The 22,312-nt window shown below is 33.8% G+C and overlaps 1 protein-coding gene and 1 pseudogene across 1 annotated transcript; both read left to right on the top strand.

The window, feature by feature from the left end:
• Positions 1-488: 488 nt before the first annotated feature.
• On the top strand, positions 489-9,049 carry LOC110691833 (F-box/kelch-repeat protein At3g23880-like). Its single transcript, XM_021868788.1, has 3 exons — positions 489-644; positions 728-5,086; positions 8,723-9,049. The coding sequence occupies exon 2, from the start codon at positions 3,816-3,818 to the stop codon at positions 5,058-5,060; it is 1,245 nt and encodes a 414-aa protein (XP_021724480.1). The 5' UTR covers positions 489-644; positions 728-3,815; the 3' UTR covers positions 5,061-5,086; positions 8,723-9,049.
• A 4,008-nt stretch (positions 9,050-13,057) lies between these two features.
• LOC110691831 lies at positions 13,058-22,107 on the top strand (annotated as a pseudogene).
• The last annotated feature ends 205 nt before the right edge of the window (positions 22,108-22,312 follow it).

Raw genomic sequence — 22,312 nt, 5'->3', positions numbered from 1 at the left:
CGCCAGAAAGCGAGGTACGTTGCAGTTAGAAGTTACGAAATGGTGGCCGGCGTCTGGCCGGAACGCTAAACCAAAAAAATCCAAAATTCCAGAGAGAAATAAGCACTAACCTTTTAAAATCCACAAAGTATCGCTAAATCTCCAAGGATTTTGCTTCACTCCAGCGTCAATTAGGGTTTTACAGAAGAAGAAGAACATGGGAGAGAGTGAAAAAGATGAACGATCAATTTTTTTGTATTTAATTTGTTGGTTGAGTTTGGAGGGGGAGTGTTAATGAGTGGGGGGAGCATTTTAGTCAAGCCAAGTCCGACCAAAAACGCTGTCAAGTAAACATAATTAATGTTTACTTAAGATTTAGGTTATTATAGTTAATTAGGGAAAAGTTTAAATGCACAGATGATAATGAAAGTTTAATAAAACGTATCATTGATAAAAGTCGAAACATAAAGTGTATCATTCATAATTTTGGAGTATGAGTTATAATAAGTTCAAACGCACCCCTTTATTAGAAACCACGACCAGTCTACAATCAGTCAATCACCTTCTCGGCTACTAGTCTGTTACTACAACTACCATAAATTGATGTATTTAAGTAATTTAACCCTTTCCCAGAAATCGAATCCTGTATACCTACTGCATCTTAGGTGAATTAATGGTTGTCTTATCATTTTCTTCTATTGCTTAACCTTTTGAGTTCTAATTGATTTTTACATTGCCATTTTTCCAGATTAATCCCCTTTTGGCCCATGAATTCAGACGGGTGTTCAGAGACATGGGATTGCAGGTGCAGACAAAAGGGGTTTGCGTGTTTTGTGTTTTCCTCTGATTTTCTGCAAATTTCTGAGTTTTAAGACGAAATGATTGCAGATTAATCTCAATGAAAGCTTACTTATTGTTTATAATGAATTCAAATGCTTGGATTTAAGACGAAATGGTTTTTTCTTTCCTTTTATTTTCTTGAGTATTTGTGCTGATTGCTGTTTTGGTCTACTGGGAGTACTTTACAATTCTTGCCCTTTGTTTGTCTATCATTTTATATTTAAACCAGGAAGCATTTAATCAGAATTGTTTGATCGATTTCCTTAATAGTCTGGTGTCTTATCTCTTATGCCAGAGAACATATTTTGCTGAAGTTGTTGAGGTAATGACATATTTGATACTTTGACAAATGCATATGTCATATCCGAATTTACCTAATATAATACTCTGTATGTATTATGGTTTATTTCTTTTTCCTCCGAGCAGTTTGTAACAATTCCGTTGGTTCAATTGTTGGCTTATTGCTTGCCTTATAACAACATTATGCATTTGTTATTTTTCTGTAAAATTTAGAGAATTCTATTGTTCTTATTTATATATATTCTTTACTTTTATACATTTATTTGATAGTGAGTATTCGGCAGAAGCGCTTTTTTTATTTTAGGAATAAATTGTTAATGTGGTTACTTAATCTTTGACCTTACTTTACATAAATTTTTTAAATAAATATTGTTATGTGGGATCCTGGTAGTTTTGTCTAAATGCAAGTTTTCCAAATATCTACTTTATTTAATGTTTTACTGATACGTAATTAAAGATATTTACAAATAACTTAATTGAAATAAGTTATGGCTTGGTGTGATCTGCATCAGGTCTGGTCTAATGTGATTCGGAACATAAATAACATGTTCTTAAAACAAGGTAAATTTGTGAATCTCTGTGGGAGTTGTTCATTACCAACTGTAATCATGCTGTTTGGCCTCACTGTCTTTGTTCATTAATCAAGTTTTATGCTTATGTATTGGTGTTAGGCTGGTGAATGGTTTTAGAATTATCCGATCCCAAATGAAACAAATTATCAGAAGTCTGCTAGCTCAACACCCGGCTTAATGATTTTGCCTGAATTGAGCTGATTTAGTTACCTGTTTAAATTCAAGCATACAATACTATAAGTTCATTGTTTTTGGATCCATTCATAAGTGTAGCATATGCTTTGAACAAGTCAGCAACAAAGACCACTATTTGTTATTAAAAAGATGGGAAGGACAAAGGTGTGTAGCTGGCTTTATTTATCCATGTAATGCTAGATGTCTACTTAGATAAGTTCTTCAAGTAACTTTATTGATTTGTGTTTGCATTTATATGCGTCTTCTTTGACTCATTCTTCCAAAACTTTGTTGTGGTGAATAATAAACACATCCTTAATTTACACATATTAAATTTCATCTAAGTAATGCTAGATATGTGCTTGGATAAGTGTGTACACATTTAAATTTCATCTATCAGTGTTTGTATTTATAAGCGTCTTATTTGACTTATTCTTTCAGAACTTTGTTGTGGTGAATTATTAGCACTTCCTTAATTTACCAAAAGGCCTATTGGAAATAAATGGAAGTGTAAATAGAGAATCAGGTTCAGGACTTTGTTACCTTTAGCTTCTTTAAGATGTTAGTTTTAGAATTTTAATTTTTTTTAAAAAATATGTCTTCAATAAAATTATGCATACACACCGTTCTTGAAGGTTCCTCCCTGCATTAGTATTGTCAATATAATCATTTGTTATGGAGCGGTTTACCGTTTGGCTCTTATCAAGCACTACCTTTATTTTTCTTAGTTGACACGTATTTCTTTTTAGCAAGTTTATTTTTAGTTGACACGTTTCCTTTTTGTGTAAGTTTTATACTTTGCACTTACTAGTCTACCCCACTTGTTTTATCATTCTGTCTCATTCTTTCTCCTCTCCTTAATATGTGTGCCTAAATTAAACCTGTCAACTAAATAGAAACGGAGGAAGTATATCATTAAGATTAGATCAGGAAAGTCAATTTTTTTCCACCTAGTTAATACTACTGCCGTTCTTTTATGTTCTACTCACTGTGGATACGCTATTTAGAAATTTGCTAAAGAATGTGGGTGAGTGTAAGATAGCGTAAGAGAGAGGATGGTAAAAGGTGGGTTTGTGTAAAAAAAAAGTGAATAAAGTAAGGGATAGAGAGAGTATGGAAAGGTGTAATTATTGTTGGGTTGGATAGGTAAGATGGTAAAGAGAGTATGCCGTAAATAAAATAAAGCAAAGTGGGTAGAACTTAAAAGAACAACCTAAAATTGAAAGTGGGTAGAAGAAAAAAGATCGGAGGGAGTATTTATTAAATTATACTTCCTCTATTTTTTTTTACTTGCAACAATTTGACTTTTACACTATTCACATATCTCACTTTGACTAGCTTTGGTGATTTATCGGTTAGGAAAAATATAGTTATGTGGGATCTTGTTTTACTCGTTTCGATTTATACTTTCATAATATCAAATTTTTATAATTTTTACACATTGGTAATTAAAGATATTAACGATTGAAATAGTGCATTGGCAAGCGTGAAAAGAGAAGTGTTGCAAGTATTAAGAAACAGAGGAAGTATGATGTGATCAATCTGATCATAGTTGTGGTTTTTATATGGTAAGTAATCAATATGCAGGATTCTTTCTGCTAGAAATCATTCATTTCCATTCTGATAAATGAATTGAATAAATACATTCAGTTAATATGGGCTGTATCATTTGGGATTCGATTCACTTTGATATGATTTAAAGGTTTTGGGGGTGTTATACTTAATGTAAATGGAGCCTTGATGGCCTAAAGTCAGAAGGCATAGTGGACTAGGTTTTCAGAAGGCCATGCATCCTCTTTCAATTCCTTCATGTAGTTTCTCTGCCTTGGCTAGGCCACCTATATATGCATAGCCTATCTTCATGTTTTCTGCAGCCATTCTCTCACCTTTTCAAACCTGATTTTGGATTCATCTACATCCCACTCTCCTTTCCTAAAAAAATAAATAAAAATGAGTGATATTCCAGAAGAATTGGTGCTGCAAATTCTGGTGAGGTTGCCTACAAAGTCTCTGCTGCGATTCAGGTCTGTTTGCCAATCTTGGTATTTTCTTTGTAGTAGTTCCCGTTTCATTTCTTCACACAAACTTCACAACCATGTTACTGGTAACTATAATCTTCTCTTTAGGCGCTTCTGCAACACTCAAAAGAAAGAAATATATATCTTATATGATGAAAAGTGTAGTTTTGGTCCTTCTAGGACAATTTGGGAACTGGGTTTTCCATTTGATAGGCCTCAAGGGAACTACTATACAGTTGTGGGCTGTGTTGATGGGTTGATTTGCTTATGGGATGAAACTCATGAACTCAACCCTGTGACTCTGTGGAACCCCGCCATCAGAAAGTCTTATCAGGTTCCTAATCTTTATTGTAAACCGTCTGGTAGTAGATCACTGACTTACCTAAAATGTTCTTTTGGGTTTGGCTTTGATGCTGTAGCTAATGACTATAAAATTTTAAGGATCGCCTTTTGGTTTCGTAATTTCACAGCAAGTAGGACAGTTGACCGTAGGCCATTGTCTTTTTCGACTAAACCTGTTGCATGCTCTGCTGATATTTTCTCTCTGAGTACTAAATCATGGAGATGTGTCAGTAATTCTGTATCCTTGCAGCAATTAAGCGTTCCTGTTTTTGTTAATGGCGCTCTCCATTTCTTGACTCGCAAAGATGGTAATCAGTGCTGTATCGTGTATTTTAGTCTGAATGCTGAGACTTTTATGGAAATGGCATGTCCTGAGGGCGGGAAACTTAATATTGACTCAGATCATCGGATTGTGGGATCCGCGGGGACTATTTTCCTGCTCCACCAATTTCCTGGGTATCGATATGACATATGGGTAATGAAAGAGTATAATGTGGAAGAGTCGTGGACCAAGCTATGCAAAATTGAATTGGAATTGTTCCCTGGATTTGGATGGAAACAATTACTTAGCATCAATAGGAATGGCGGATTAATTATATGTGGAACTGGTAGCTGGATTTGCTACCCGCATGTTGAAGGTGTACAAATTTTGGATTTTCAGCCTCTGGACTCATACATTGGTCCACATGCAGAAGTCTATTCAGAAAGTCTGGTTCTATTGGGGGACGACAATTGTGTAACACATCTGCAACAAAATAATGATGCCAATATGCAGGAGGAACATATAAGAAAAGGACTTGAGATTCACCATTATCCTAGCAAGAGGCGGGGATAGAGTGCACGATTGCCTTCAAATAATTTGTAAGCTTCTTTTTTCCTTGCTGGCTTTCTGGATTCTTGAACTTGCATCAATTGGTTAAGTAACGATGAAATTGCTTATGAATTATCTAATTGTTGCTTTACTATGAGCTGAATGTTACAACCCCATAGTTTCCCAAATCTAGGGTGTTTATAAAAGTTTTTATTATTCATCCGTGGTTTGTAATTTTGTATTACGTGCTCTAGTCATTATATTCTGCTACCATGTCAAGTCAATTTTGTTTCTTCTTTTTATATGGACGTCTTAATTTGTTTTTCTTTGTCACGTGTAGGTTTCTGCATTTATAGTCCCTATGTCTAGCAAATTTTAATGCATGTCTGACTGATATCCTTGCTAAATTCATATGTTTTGCTTGTTTGTCACGTAAACTTGAAATATCTAGCTGGTTCTAATGTGCGTGACTGATATTTGAGGTGTAATCTATTGTAAATCTCGAAAATGCATCTTCATTTATGCTTTATTTAACTTGTCTATGAAATATAGTTGGTACCACTTTAGTAATCAGTGAAAATAGATTATTGCTTGAACATTTTTTTTCAGTATTAGAGCAGTAACTTTAAGAGTTATAGTTATAATTTATAAATGAATGCTTTGTGCAAATATTCTAATTGACTATTAGAACAGATAAGTTAGTAACTCTAGTCTAGATTCCATTTCGGAAAGGAAAGAAAAAAGTTATTCTTTGGACAGGCAGAGTGGAGGGACAAAATTTTGCAGAGGACATGACTTGACTTTAAATATGTGTACTCTTATTTTCTCTATGAAGTGTTTTGCAAAATGTTTTATTTCCTTTTGTAAGTCTTTCTCAAACCTCTTATGGGTTTTCCCTCTCTTTTTATCTCGTCTTAGCCCTCTTTTATAAAAATTTCCTCAAGTTCTGTTTGAATATCCTCTTCTTCTGGGTTTCCACTACACTGCCCTTGCCTCTTGCTTGCTATGTCTCCCTCATTTTCTTCCACTTTCTTTTAATTTATTTGATTATTTTTCTTGTTTCACTTTCATGAACAGTTCCTTATGATGACTTATGTTAAAACCCCATATCATTTTTGTTTTTCATGTCTGTGACCAACAAGTAACAATGCTAAAGAAAAATAGTCTTAATAAGAAATTTTCATATGAAAACAGTCTCAGAGATTGAATTTCTGTTGCTTCTAGGGCTTGACTAATAGAATAGATTGACTAGGAGTGTGAAATACAAATTATTTCACGGGATTTAATCAAAAAAAAAAAATCCATACTTACTACACTTGCTCCTCTTCTTCATTTATTTATTATTTTTTTATATCTATACAATTGCTAAACTGTAGATCCATTGTCCTCTTCTTTACCTAAGTTTACGTTAATGTTGATATCTTGATAAGAGTTTTTCATGGATTCTTAAATGATTCAGCATCTTGGTTTCCCATCGTGGCTTTTGCAATGCAGTGAGATTCTGTATGGAAACATGATTATATTGAGTGAAATAATCTTTATGCTTATTGTTGCATAAGAAGGCTGAACATTATTGCTCAGGTTTGAATCTAAATACTTTTAATTTCGAACTTTACAAATGGTCAGATAAAGTTCCTTTACAGTTGAAACAAATGAATTGCTGAACGTACATCAATAATAAATGAACTGCCTCTAAAGGAATCATTTTGTCGTAAGATGATGCACTTATTCACGTCACATTATTGGTCACATACTCACATTACTTGCCTGGTTTGTTCTATACAGGTGTTCATATGTGTTTAATTAGCCTTGTAGTTTTCAGTCTCTTAAATATCGTTTTCTCGGATTTATGCAAGCTGTGGTATTGTGCCTATTGTGCCTGGTGTATTGCCAGACCTATGACTACTATGTGGCCGTGTGCTGCAGCTGTTGCATTTATTTCTTTTTTTTTCTTCTGAAATGGCCCTGTTCAGCAGATGTGCTGCAGCTGTTGTTGCATTTATTTCTTGTTTCATTGCAAATACTTAGTTTGAGGTGAATTCAATGATATCCATGGGTGTACTTACATATCAACATGTTGATGTGAATTCAACATTGTTTGCCGTGTAACTTTAATTGTTGTCAATTATAAACTAGAAATTTATTAGAAAATATATTGGTTATGAAATTTGATAATTAGTAGCTATTTTCCAAGTTGCATGCTAGAATTAGTCAAATGTTTTGCTGAAATAGTGCATGCATACTTCTAAGATTTTGTGGGAAAGGCACATTTATATTAGGGAATATATTAGCCACAATAGCACCCACTATGACAAAGGTGCACTCCACATCACAAAGACATAAACTATGCACTTGGATGCACATAGCAGCATAAATGACACCGGCGAACTGAGATGCCGTCGAGAAGTGGAATCTTCAATTTTAATGCTTTTTATAGATTTTTTTGTATATAGTTTTGTTTAATTCTTTAAATACTTCTCAACCTCCACCATTAAAATTGATTATTTCAATAAGTTTTTGCCATTATTTTCCTTTGTTTGCTTCTAATTACTTTTTTTTTACATCTCACGTGATTGACTTAGTTTTCTCACTCTTACAATGTATTTAATCTCCCTTTAAATTATTATCTCTCTCAATCTCGACCATTAAAGTGTTGTATATCAAAACCAGAATATCAATTTGGCCTATTTTAAAATCTAATTTTGAAATTTTTGTTTAAATTAAGTATTTTGAACCATTTTGTGGGCTTGGTATTAGAAAGTGACATATGTATCCTGAAATTTGGTGGAATGAAATGATTTTCGAATGATTTTCTTTTTATTTATCAATTTAATATATGACTTGGCTAAAAGAGAGAGGAAACTAAGTCAATCACGTGAGATTAAGAAGTGTTTAAATTTAAGGAAAATAATTAATAGAAGGGAAAGATGACTTAGTCACGTGTGATGGAAAATCATGTAAGTTTAAAAAATATTTAAATAATAAGAAAATAATGAAGATTCCACTTTTTTCACGGAATCTTAGTTCATTTGTGTCCTTTATGCTGTTATGTGCACCCAATTACATAGTTTATAATGTGAACCGCACCCTTGAAAGATTATGTTGTTACACGCATTTTTGTCATAGTTAGTGTTATTGCGGCCAATATATTACGAATCTTAAGATTCAATTTTAAAGATCCTTTCGAAGCAAGCATGTGATGTCTTTAGCCAATCCAGATTTTTCATTGTTGCATTGAGAGCTAGAAATATTTCAGTAGCTTACTTTCCCGTTTTAGTTTGTATAGTTACTGTATGATGGACACTACATTTGTTTCCCTTCGAGTGGTTTTCTAAGTGTTCGGTACATTCCTCTACACAATAGTATTTTACAGTACTTTTCCAGTTTCCATCCTACGGGAACAGAGATAATTCAGACACCTAACTATATCGACGTTGTTACTAATGAGTATGACTGGCATGCATGAGGTTGTATAAAAATGCTATAGCTTGCTAAATACAAGAAGTTGCTAAGATGTATGCTGACTCTTTGCTGTTTGTTATTATAAAGAAAAGTCGTCTTCTTTTATAATTTATTTTGTACCAAAATCTTATTTGTAAAGCAAAATAATAGTTGCCATTGAGATGATGTTTGATGAAATTTCTGTAGTTGTGAAAGGTGCTCATGCTTTTCCTGAAAATTCACAGGAAAATTGAGATCGAGTGATGTTCATGGGGATATCAGTCAGAGAGAAGCATAAGCCATCAAATCTGGAGACCGGAACGTTGGTGTAGCCGCCTTAGTTATTTAAAATCACTGTTGCAAACTCTTTAGCAGCTACTCATTTTCATTTCGTTTTATGCTCTAGTTCTCAGTACTCCAACCTCTACTGCAGCAGCCTTAAAGGTTTAAAACTTTGTTGCAAACTCATAAGCAGCTTGTTGTTTTCTTTTATTGTGGTTCTGTTTCGTACTGTTGTTCTCGGTACACTGATTGAGATTTTAGTATGAGTTTGAATGTTTGATTGGATTGCATATGTAGGCCTTGTTTAGCAAATGGTTGTTGGCGGTTGGCTATTGGCTGGTTCACTTGGCTTATTTGACCAGATAGAATATTTGGTAAATTTAGTTGTTTGTTGTTTGTTAGATAATTTGTGGGCCAACAAGTAGGAATGACAACGGATCGGATTCTGGTCGGATGAAGCTTCACACGCATCCACCCAAATTTACCATCCGCTCCACCCGATCCACCCGTCACCCGCAAAATCCATCACCCGCATCCGATCCATCCGTCATCCGTGGGTGAAACAGGTGGATCGGATGCTTAGCGGGTAATAATTATAATCCCTACTCTAACTATCTAATACATTATTTTTTTAAAAAATCTTTTAGCTAATTTTAAACTTGAATAACAAATCATTAATAATCATCTAATTCCAAACTATAGCATTAATAAAAATAAAAAAATAAAACAAAAAATCAAAAAAGAAATGAAGTTACAAGATAGTAGTACAGTACGATAAGGGGGTGTTTTATATATTTGTAAAATAAATTTAATACTAGTATTTTTTTACAAAATATTTTTTTAGAAATATATATACATAATAGAGTATATAGGGTCAAAAACAATTTTTTTGGTAAAAAAAATCATTTATATGTATATATATTCTAGTGGATGGTGAATCGGGTGATAAACGGATGACGGATCGGGTGATGGATGAAACGGAGCCCCACCTGAATCCGACCTGATTCGTCACTCGCTCCATCCATCACCCGCCCTTCATCCATTTAATGCGGATTTTCGTCCATTTATTTATATCGAATGGATCGGATTAGCGGATATCCATTTAGAATTGTCATCCCTACCAAACAAGCACAAAGCCAACAAAAAAAGCTACTCATAGCAACTTTTTCATTTTGACTTAAAAGCCAGCTTTTTCGCTAACTGAAAAGCCAATTACCAAACACTTTTTTTTGGCTGTTTGACCACTTAAAAAAACCAAAAGCTAACCAAAAAACCATTTACCAAACATGGCCATAAATTAAATGCTTTCCTATTTTCAAATATTAAAAGTGTTTAGCTCTTCATTTGACTGGAATACCAGTTAACGGGCTGAATAGAAGTTCTCCAAGATTTACAGCTGTTATGATTTTTAGACTGACCCACTTTTATTCTTTACCCTTTAAAAGAACAGAGGAAGTATGGGTTTTAAATTGTGGTTGGTCAAAACTATAACCTACAAACCTATTGATTTTGGTCTTTTTCAGCTATGCTTGTCAGTAAGGTAAGAGGGGCAATATCTATTGTAGACTCGGTTAAATTGTGTACACAGTATATTCAAGACTATTTCTTTACTCATTTGTTCATTTTGGAGAAAATATGATGAGTTGAACTGATTTTTTTTGTGCACATACAAGTGCCTAGGCGAGGAAGTGACAACATTACAAAATTGATTTCTGTAAGAGAGTATCGCTTTAACCGGATATGCCTATAAAGTATAAACTATCGACAAACAATTAATGTTTACAAAAGATCTGATGGTTATTAGTTCCATTTATTGGCATTGAACGACCCACTTTCTGATTCCTGCATCTGTAAGATTGCAACAACGGCCAAAAGATCTTATGCAATATTTGCCACTGTTAGGCTTGGTGAGTGCACAACGGAAGCGAAGATGTGTTTGATTGAGAAATATAAACTAAATTGATAATTGACAAGATAATTAATATAAATGAACACACGATTTTATACAACAACGAGCACTTTTATTCCACTATTTGAAAGTATGAGAGTACAAGAACCCTTGAGAGGGTGATTATTACAAGAGAACTCTTACTATAAGAAACTCACAAAGGAGTATTATGATAGTAGTGGAATATTACAAGGAGAGAGAATATTTTGTAGAAAGGCTTGTATTTGGTATGGTTTCTTGTGTTTTTGTGTTGTGTTGTTGTTGTTATTGTTATGCCCTTGACCCATATTTATAGGTGAGGATGGAGGCTTCTAGATTTTTATGGGAATTTCTCCATAATTATGGCTCTTAATCTAGAGGCTTCTACTTTTAATATTCTCTAGAATATTCTAGGAGATATTAAAGTTGTAGATAACTCTAGAAAAATCAAGTGTAATCTTCTCTTGATTTTTCAGGAAGCTTCTAGATTATACTCCATCAATATAATGGGCTTATAAAATTTGGGTCATACCCAACAGCCACATTATGCTCGCTTCCCCCCGACAGTTTCTTTTGAGGCTTGATCTAATTTCTCACTCTGTAAAGCTAGTCTGCCGGTAGAATTTGACACAGTGTAGTTCACCAACGCATCAGTCTTGGCAGCTTCCATGTACAATACTCATACTGAATTTTAGAATTGCCTAAAGTAGACATCCTTGTCATAGAATTTATTGTAGACCACTAATATTAGAGACAATATCCATCATTTTATTTTTTCAATAAAAAGGGTTACTATGTTAAAATACAGAACATCATATTAAACTAAAAGTCATTGTATTATTATGAAGGAGATAAGATGTTAATTTTTTTTTTTTTAATAATGTAGTAATAATAAATGTCACTGTGTTAATATTAGGTCACTATGCTCGACATAACGTCGACTGCACGTGTGTATTTCAAACTCACAATAATATTAAAGGTCACACAAGTTTTAATAAAGGTCACTATGTCCAACATAACGTCAGTTGCGACTTTGCGAGCGTATGGACTTAAGGTCAACAATAATATATACTAGTTTTGTGCCCTGGACTCCGGACTGAGTTTTTTTATTGAATATAAAGATAAACTTTTTTTTGTTATTTATATACCAATTATTAAAACATATTTGTTAAAAAAACATATATCTTTGGTCTTTTGATTTTGGATATTTTGCGTAGGATACCATTGATTTTTAAAGAGTGCAATATATACTATAGAAATATACACTAAATATATGAGAAAAATTTCTATGTTATTCGAATTAGATACATCATGGATTAATATAAATTACCCATTGATTCATGGCTAAACACTCACACCAAATTCTCTAATTCTCTCTTAATCTCTCTCTTTAATTTTCTCTTCTCTTTTTCTCTTCTTTTTCTTGTTCTTGCGCCACCACCACCAATCACCACGACCACCACCACCAATCACCGTCGACCACCACCCCGACCACAGCCCCGGCAGCCGCCACCTCTCTTCTCCTCTTTTCCTTGGTTTCCTACCTCTTCTTCTTCTCTTCTCTTATTTATTTAATTATTATTATTATGAAAGATTTTTAAAAATTATTATGAGTAGTTTAAATTAAATAAAATCAGATTTTTATTCATGTTTATGAAAAATAATTTAAAAGGTTCATGTACATATAGAGTTGGGGCCGTTTGTGTGGCTTTTAGATAATACCTGGTTGCAGTAACCCTCTAGGAATTTCATTTTGCCGGATGGACCACTTTTGGGTCCTTGCCGGGTGAAACCTAGATGCAATGGATCATTTCTAACGGCGGTAAATTTCTTTTAAGAGAATGTCGTTTGAGTTATTGGATCGCTAGAACAATGTACCACACGGAAGGGAGCTGTTTTCTTCAACGATTTCACCCGGATGGATGTGTTTGATCCAAGTTCTTGAAGTTTCTTTGTGTGTGCTAAGCAAGGACCAAAGGTATGTTTAGGTAGCTAGATACCTTTGAAATTGATTGGATTGAATAAACATGTTTTATATGATTTTTATGATGATTGGATTGAATTAAATTGAATTGAATTATGAAATAAAAGCATGTTTAAATAAGTGGTTTTGATAAAGAAATTGGAGGATTGATTTTATATCATGTTTTGAATAATATAATTATTATTTATCATGTTTTAAAGGTTTGATTTTAAAAGCATGTTGAATTTAAAGTGTTGTGTTCAATGGTATCAACTATAATTACTGAGGACATTATTGTCTTTTGTCATTAACGAAAAGTTAACGGTGTTAGTAATAAGAGTGTCTAATATATAATTATTATTTGTCAAGGGTACACGGTTCATTAAAAACTTTCAAAGGGTACGCAGTGCATTTTTTTGAAGCGGGGGTTCACTGAACAATTTCCCTTATTAGAAACCATGATCAGTCTACAAGACTACAATTACCTTCTTGGCTACTCTTGTTCTTCACCCTTATCATTCATCAACATTTCTAAAAAATGCAACAATTCTTCTACTACTCTACCCATAAATTGAGGAATTGTCGAGATGAATTTATCTGGAATATATTCAACCCTTTTCCAGATATCGAATCTTGTATACCTACTGCATCTTAGTTAAGTTATTGGCTGTCTTATAATTTTCTTTCATTGCTTAACTTTTTTGAATTCTAATTGATTTTTACATTGTCATTTTCCAGATTAATCCCCTTTTGGCCCACGAATTCAGATGGGTGTTCAGAGATATGGAATTTCAGGTGCAGACAAAAGGGATTTGTGTTTTCCTTTGATTTTCTGCAAATTTCTGAGTTTTTTTTTTATTTTTATTTAATTTCTAAACTGGGACTTATGAATTGGTTCAGTACCCAAGAAATTTTTTAAAGCAATACACTTGTTTGTATTATTGATGATAAGGTTTCATTTGCGTGTTTCAATTTCTGAATGTAGTGTTTTGGAGGCGATAGGAGGTTTGGACAGTGACGAGGGCCAATTCTAACACCAACCTTGAATATTTAGTAATAACATAATAAAGTAAATTAGAGGTTTGCATTATAATGGTATTGGTTAACAATTAAGAGTTAGAGAGGCATGGCCAATGGCCATGGCATGCTTGGGTCCCTTAAAAGCCTCGCCCCGAGTGTTTATCCTGGTGTTGCTTTCTCTACAATAGTATCTATCTTGCTGCGGATGTTGAATTTTGACTAAATGTACAAATTAAGAAAGACAATAAATAATCTCGTTTGGTTAATTGAATAAGCGGATGTCTAATGTGGTTTGTTTATTACAATTAAGGGCATTGTAAGATTGCAGGAAATACATATATTCATTCATTCAATTTCCTGAAACATTAGTGGGACATCTTCGAAATGGAAGGTTAGCTAGTAAAAACAATTTCATGGTTCGAAATAGGGTTGTTAAAAGCTACTGAAAGAATCTTCGACTCCTGAGTAAAATGGTTACTGTGTAGTTACAGCATATTGTAATTAAAGAACTTGATTTTACTCATCCAAGCATCAATAAGGGTACTGTTTTTAATTTATTGTTGGTCAACCAGAACTGGAGTAGTTGATGATCAGTGGCAATCCACGAAGGGATGCAGATGGCCTTGATTTCTTCTATGGAGATAATGGCAACCATTTTGTTAACAATGATGGATCAGAATCCGCTACTACCTACTTGTGAGAACTAGAGAGATCTCAGGCTTGGGTTTGACACTTTGATGAGCTGTTTGGTTACTCTTCTTAACCTGGACTATGATTGTAATGTTTTGATACAAGGAATTGGAGGAGAAAACCAAATTTGAAGAGCACTTAAGGTACCCTACTAGTGATTAGTTCAATTTGTGTGGCTGTTGTGCATGCCTATTGTGATTGCCATTGGTGTAAATTCTTTTGTGTAGAAAAGTCGGAGTTGGTAATTTTCAGGATGGTGATTAAATAGTGAACAATTTGTTTATTAATTGCAACATTACTTGCATATGATTTGGCTTATCTGAGCTATCGCATTCCTTATCTCATGGGTCCCTCTTATATTTCCCTCTTTTTCTCTTCTTGTGATTTGATCTTGTTAAATATTGTACAACCTCTACACTCTGCAACCCCTACCTTTTCAAAAGTATGAATAAACTCTTATGAATAGTGGTATGAGGATTATGCCCCTAAAATTGTTTATTTACATATTTACCCCTTTGAAAAGTATGACCACATTTTTATGAATAGGGTTGAGACGATTATGTCCATAATTAAAATGTTTGTTTACATTTTGCACTCATTAATGTTAATTGTTTTTATTTTATTTTTAACTTTTAAGAAAAGTGTGTGGATATTTATACCTCTAAAGGTATTTCTTTACACATTTTTGCTAATTAACGCTACTAACAATTAAAGGCTTTGTTGTTGTTGTTGTTGTTGTAGTAATGTAACGCTACTAACAATTAAAGTTATAACATTATGCCAACCCGAAAGAACTTTCCGAATGTGGCTTGCTATGATGCGCGCATCGCGTGTGTTAGCCTCCCTAGTAATTACTAAATGAATAAGTGGAGGAAGTAACTTATATCATAAATTCGTAATAGATAGGCTTATGAATGAATCTTGTTCCTTGGTTTACACTTATATGTCAAGCTCTTTGAGTATGAGTTCACATATATTTGTGAGTATAAGTGTATTGCGCAAGTTATATTTCACACTTGCTAGTATTAGACTCATGATTAGATTTTTTCCAATGAAATTGTTATTTCCTTAATAGACTTTTGTTATTTTATGAGAGTACAAGAGTATTTTAGTAATAGATTATTTATGGCAGCTGGAAATAACAATCTCATAAAAAGTGGTAGAATAGGCCAATCAATGTAATTATCAAATCGGCTACCTCAATGTAATTAGGTAATCTCAAGCCATCTCAATGAAAGTTTACTTATTGTTTATAATGAATTCTAATGCTTAGATTTAAGACGAAATGTTTCTTTCTTTCTTTTTATTTTCTTGAGTATTTGTGCTGATTGCTGTTTTGTCCTACTGGGATTACTTTACAATTCATGCCCTAAATTTGTCTATCATTTCATATTTAAACCAGGAAGCATTTAGTCAGGATCGTTTGATCAATTTCCTTAATAGTCTGGTGTCATATCTCTTATGCCAGAGAACATATTTTGCTGAAGTTGCTGAGGTAATGACATATTTGATACTTTGACAAATGCATATGTCATATCCGAATTTACCTAATATAATACTCTGTATGTATTATGGTTTATTTCTTTTTCTCTGAGTAGTTTGTAACAACTCTGTTGGTTCAGTTTTATTGGCTCATTGCTTGCCTTATAACAACATAATGCATTTTTCTTCTTCTGTAAAAGTTAGGGAATTCTATTGTACATATTGATATACATTCATTTATTTTACTTTCATACATTTGTTTGATGCGAGTATTCTGGCAGAAGCGCTTTGTTTATAGTAGGAACAAATTGTTAATGTGGTTAGTCAATCTTTGACCTTATTTTTACATAAATTTTCTGGATAAATATTATTATGTGGGATCTTGTTAGTTTCGTCTAAGTGTAAGTTTTCCAAATATCTACTTTATTTAATGTTTTATAATGATACGCAATTAATGATATTTACAAATAAGTTAATTGAAATAAGTTATGGCTTGGTGTGATCTACATCAGGTCTGGTCTAATGTGATTCGGAACATAAAGAAGTAACAAGTTCTTAAAACAAGGTAAAGTTGTGAATCTCTGTGGGAGTTGTACATTTCCAACTGTAATGATGCTGTTTGGCCTCACTGGCTCTGTTCATTAATCAAGTTCTATACTTATGTATTGGTGCTCGGTTGGTGAATGGTTTTAGAATTATCCGATCCCAAATGAAACAAATTATCAGAAGTCTGCTAGCTCAACACTCGGCTTAATGATTTTGCCTGAATTTAGCTGATTTAGTTACCTGTTTAAATTCAAGCATACAATACTATAAGTTCATTGTTTTTGGATCCATTCATAAGTGTAGCAGATGCTCTGAACAGGTCAGCAACAAAGACCATTATTTGTTTTTAAAGAGATGGGAAGGACAAAGGTGTGTAGCTGGCTTTATCTATCTATGTAATGCTAGATTTCTGCTTAGATAAGTTCTTCAAGCAACTTTATTAGCGTTCGCATTTATATGCGTCTTCTTTTATTCATTCTTCGAAAACTTTGTTGTGGTGAAATATAAACACATCCCTAATTTACACATATTAAAATTCATCTATGTAATGCTAGATGTGTGCTTGGATAAGTTCTTCAAGCAACTCTATCAGTGTTTGTATTTATAAGCGTCTTATTTGACTTTTTTTTGAGAACTTTGTTGTTGTGGATTATTAGCACGTCCTTAATTTACCAAAAAGCCTATTGGAAATAAATGGAAGTGTAAATAGAGAATCAGGTTTAGGACTTTGTTACCTTTAGCTTCTTTAAGATGTTAGCTTTATAATTTTATTTTTATCTTAAAAAATCTGTCTTGAATAAGATTATGCATATATACTGTTTGAAGGTTCCTCCCTGCAATAGTATTGTCAATACCATCATTTGTTATGGAGCATTTTACCATTTAGCTCTTATCAAATATATCATTAAGATTACGTCAGTAAAGTCAATTTTTTTTCAAGCTAGTTAATACTACCGCCGTTCTTTTATGTTCTATTCACTGTGAGTGGGTGAAAGATAACGTAAGAGAGAGGATGGTAAAAGGTGGGTTTGTGTAGAAAAAAAAGTAAATAAAGTAAGGGGGAGAGAGAGAGAGAGTATGGAAAGGTGTAATCATTGTGGGGTTGGAAAGGTAAGATGGTAAAGAGAGTAAGCTGTTGATAAAATAAAGCAAAGTGAGTAGAACTTACAAGAACGGCCTAAAATTAAAAGTCGGTAGAACAAAAAAAGATCGGAGGGAGTATTTATTAAATTATATGTTGTGATCAATCTGATCATAGTTGTGGTTTTTATATGGTAAGTAATCAATATGCAGGATTCTTTCTGCTAGAAATCATTCATTTCCATTCTGATAAATGAATTGAATAAATACATTCAGTTAATATGGGCTGTATCATTTGGGATTCGATTCACTTTGATATGATTTAAAATTTTTGGGGGTGTTATACTTAATGTAAATGGAGCCTTGATGGCCTAAAGTCAGAAGGCATAGTGGACTAGGTTTTCAGAAGGCCATGCATCCTCTTTCAATTCCTTCTTGTAGTTTCTGTGCCTTGGCTAGGCCACCTATATATGCATAGCCTATCTTCATAGTTTCTGCAGCCATTCTCTCACCTTTTCAAACCTGATTTTGGATTCATCTACGCCCCATTCTCCTTGTTCTTATTTATTTTTATTTTTTTCTAAATGAGTGATATTCCAGAAGAATTGGTGCTGAAAATTCTGGTTAGGTTGCCTACAAAGTCTCTGCTGCGATTTAGGTCTGTTTGCAAATCTTGGTATTTTCTTTTTAGTAGTTCCCATTTCATTTCTTCACACAAACTTCACAACCGTGCTACTGGTAACTATAATCTTCTCTTTAGGCGCTACTGCTACATCCGACAGAAAGAAATATATATCTTATATGATGAAAAGTGTAGTTTTGGTCCTTTTAGCACAATTTGGGAACTGGATTTTCCATTTGATAGGCCTCAAGGGAACTACTATACAGTTGTGGGCTGTGTTGATGGGTTGATTTGCTTATGGGATGAAACTCATGAACTCAACCCTGTGACTCTGTGAAACCCCGCCATCAGAAAGTCTTATCAGGTTCCTAATCTTTATTGTAAACCTTCTGGTAGTAGATCGCTGACTTACCTAAAATGTTCTTTTGGGTTTGGCTTTGATGCTGTAGCTAATGACTATAAAATTTTGAGGATTGCCTTTTGGTTTCGTAATTTCACAGCAAGCAGGAGAGTTGACAGTAGGCCTTTGTCTTTTTTGACTAAACCTGTTGCGTGCTCCGCTGACATTTTCTCTCGGAGTACTAAATCATGGAGATGTGTCGGCAATTCTGTGCCCTTGCAGCAACTAAGTGTTCCTGTTTTTGTTAATGGTGCTCTCCATTTCTTGACTCGCAAAGATGGTACTGTATCGTGTATTTTAGTCTGAATGCTGAGACTTTTATGGAAATGGTGTGTCCTGAGGGCGGGAAACTTAATATTGACTCAGATCATCGGATTGTGGGATCCGCGGGGACTATTTTCCTGCTCCACCAATTTCCTGGGTATCGATATGACATATGGGTAATGAAAGAGTATAATGTGGAAGAGTCGTGGACCAAGCTATGCAAAATTGAATTGGAATTGTTCCCTGGATTTGGATGGAAACAATTACTTAGCATCAATAGGAATGGCGGATTAATTATATGTGGAACTGGTAGCTGGATTTGCTACCCGCATGTTGAAGGTGTACAAATTTTGGATTTTCAGCCTCTGGACTCATACATTGATCCACATGCAGAAGTCTATTCAGAAAGTCTGGTTCTATTGGGGGACGACAATTGTGTAACACATCTGCAACAAAATAATGATGACAATATGCAGGAGGAACATATAAGAAAAAGACTTGAGATTCACCATATTCCTAGCAAGAGGCAGGGAAAGAGTGCACGATTGCCAGTGATTAATTTGTAAGCTTCTTTTTTCCTTGCTGGCTTTCTGGATTCTTGAACTTGCGTCAATTGGTAAAGTAAGGTTGAAATTGCTTATGAATTATCTAATTGTTGCATTTTTATGAGCTGAATGTCACAATCCCATAGCTTCCCAAATCTAGGGTGTTTATAAAAGGTTTTTTTATTCATCCGTGGTTTGTAATTTCTATTAAGTGAAGTCTCTGCTCTAGTCAATTCTACTTTGCTACCATGTCGAGTCAATTTTGTTTCTTCTTATTTATATGGACAAGTTAACTTGATTTTCTTGGTCATGTGTAGGTTCTTGCATTTATAATGCTTGTCTGACTGATACCCTTGGTAAATCCATATGTTTTGCTTGTTTGTCACGTAAACTTGAAACATCTAGCTAGTTCTAATGTGCGTGACTGATATTTGAGGTGTAATCTATTGTAAATCTCGAAACTGCATCTTCATTTATGCTTTATTTAACTTGTCTATGATATATAGTTGGTACCACTTTAGTAACCAGTGAAAATAGGTTATTGCTTGAACATTTTGTTTTTCAGTATTAGAGCAGTAACTTTATGAGTTATAGTTATAATTTATAAATGAGTGATTTGTGTAAATATTCTAATTGACTTTAAATATGTATACTCTTATTTTCTCTATGAAGTGTTTTGCTAAATGTTTTATTTCTTTTTGTAAGGCTTTCTCAAACCTCTTATGGGTTTTCCCTCTCTTTTTATCTCGTCTTAGCCCTCTTTTATAAAAATTTCCTCAAATTCTGTTTGAATATCCTCATCTTCTGGGTTTCCACTACACTGCCCTTGCCTCTTGCTCGCTCTGTGCCTATGTCTTCCTCATTTTCTTCCGCTTTCATTTAATTTATTTCATTATTTTTCTTGTTTCACTTTTGTGAACAGTTCCTTATGATGACTCATGTTAACCAACCCCAAATCATTTTTGTTTTTCATGTCTGTGACCAACAAATATCAATGGTAAAGAAAAACAGTCTCTGAAAGAAAATTTCATATAAAACAGAGAAGAGATTGAATTTCTGTTGCTTCTAGGGCTGAGTAATAGAATAAATTGACTAGGAGTGTGAAATACAAATTATTTCACGGAATTCAATGAAAAAAATTCAGACTTACTACTCTTGCTCCTCTTCTTCATATATTTATAATTTTTTTTTATATCTATACAATTGATCTAAGCCGTAGATCCATTGTCCTCTTCTTTACCTAAGTTTATGTTAATGTTGATATCTTGAGAAGAGTTTTTCATGGATGCTTTAATGATTCAGCATCTAGGTTTCCCATCGTGGCTTTTGCAATACAGTAAGAATTTTTTTTTTTTTTTTTTTTTGAAACACAGTACGTAATAATTTGATTCACTGTTATTACTTACAAATCTTTATGCTTATTGTTGCATAAGAAGGCTGAACCTTATTGCTCAGGTTTGAGTTGCTAATTACTTTTAATTTCAAACCTAATAAGAGGCAATAAATGGTCAGATAAAGTTCCTTTTCAGTTGAAACAAATGAATTGCTGGCCGTGCATCAATAATAAATGAACTGCCTCTAAAGGAATTATTTTGTCGTAAGATGACCCACTTGTTCACGTCACAGAAGATGAACAAAGGTCACATACTCACCTTGCTTGGCTGGTTGTACAGGTGTTCATATGTGTTTAATTAGCCTTGTAGTTTTCATAGTCTCTTCAATCTCGTTTTCTCGGATTTATGCAAGCTGTGGTTGGATCTATGTTGTGTCCTATATCTATAGAGGTCTTAAGTTATGCCTGGTGTATCGCCAGACCTATGACTACTATGTGGCCGTGTGCTGCAGCTGTTGTAGCATTTCTTTCTGTATTTCTGAAATGGCCGTGTGCTGCAGATGTGTTACCCTTTCCAGTTGGGCACGAGGGTTTAATTGGTTAATTCCTTATAACCTTACAATGAATTATGAATGATGACAATATCCAGATGTTTCATTGTTCCATTTGAGAACTAGAAATATTTCAGTAGCTTACTTTACCGTTTTAGTTTGTATTGTTTTGGTATGATGGATACTACATTTTTTCCCTTCGAGTGATTTTCTAAGTGTTTGGTACATTCCTCTGCACAATAGTATTTTACAGTTCTTTTCCAGTTTCCTTCCTATTTCCTAAGGGAACAGAGATAATTCAGGCACCTAACTACATCTATGTTGTTACTAATGAGTATGTCTGGCATGCACGAATCTGTATAAAAATGCTATAGCTTGCTAAATACAGGAAGTTGCTAAGATGTATGCTGACTCTTTGCTGTTTGTCAATATAAAGAAAAGTCGCCTTCTTTTATAATCTATTTTGTATCAAAATCTTATTTGGTTGTTTATGGAAATAAAGTCGGCAGTGTAAAGCAAAATAATAGTTGCCATTGAGATGATGTTTGATGAAATTTCTCTAGTTGTGAAAGGTGCTCATGCTTTTCCTGAAAATTCACAGGAAAACTGAGATCGAGTGATGTTCATGGGGATATCAGTCAGAGAGAAGCATAAGCCATCAAATCTGGAGACCGGGACGTTGGTGTAGCCGCCTTAGTTATTTAAAATCACTGTTGCAAACTCTTTAGCAGCTTGTCATTTTCATTTAGTTTTATGCTCTAGTTCTCAGTACTCCAACCTCTACTGCAGCAGCCTTAAAGGTTTAAAACTTTGTTGCAAACTCATAAGTAGATTGTTATTTTCTTTTGTCGTGGTTTTGTTTTGTACGGTTCTCGGTACACTGATTGAGATTTTATTATGAATTTGAATGTTTGATTGGATTGCATATCTAAATTAAATGCTTTCCTGGTTTCAAATATTAAAAGTGTTTAGCCCTTCATTTGATTGGAAGTTTGGAACATATCAGTTAACAGGCTGAATATAAGTTTTCCTAGGTTTACAACTTTTATGATTTTTAAACTGACCCACTTTTGTTCTTTACCCTTTAAAAGTACTGCAGTATTGATACTGATGATTAGCATCTGAGTGTC

This window comes from Chenopodium quinoa, unplaced genomic scaffold, assembly GCF_001683475.1.
Source record: "Chenopodium quinoa cultivar QQ74 unplaced genomic scaffold, ASM168347v1, whole genome shotgun sequence".
Classification (NCBI taxonomy): domain Eukaryota; kingdom Viridiplantae; phylum Streptophyta; class Magnoliopsida; order Caryophyllales; family Amaranthaceae; genus Chenopodium; species Chenopodium quinoa.
The sequence above is the reverse complement of the archived record's forward strand: the minus strand, read 5'-3'. Positions and strand labels throughout refer to the sequence as shown.

Coding starts and splice junctions, on each gene's coding strand:
- LOC110691833 (XM_021868788.1), top strand. CDS start 3,816: ATGAGTGATATTCCAGAAGAATTGGTGCTGCAAATTCTGGTGAGGTTG.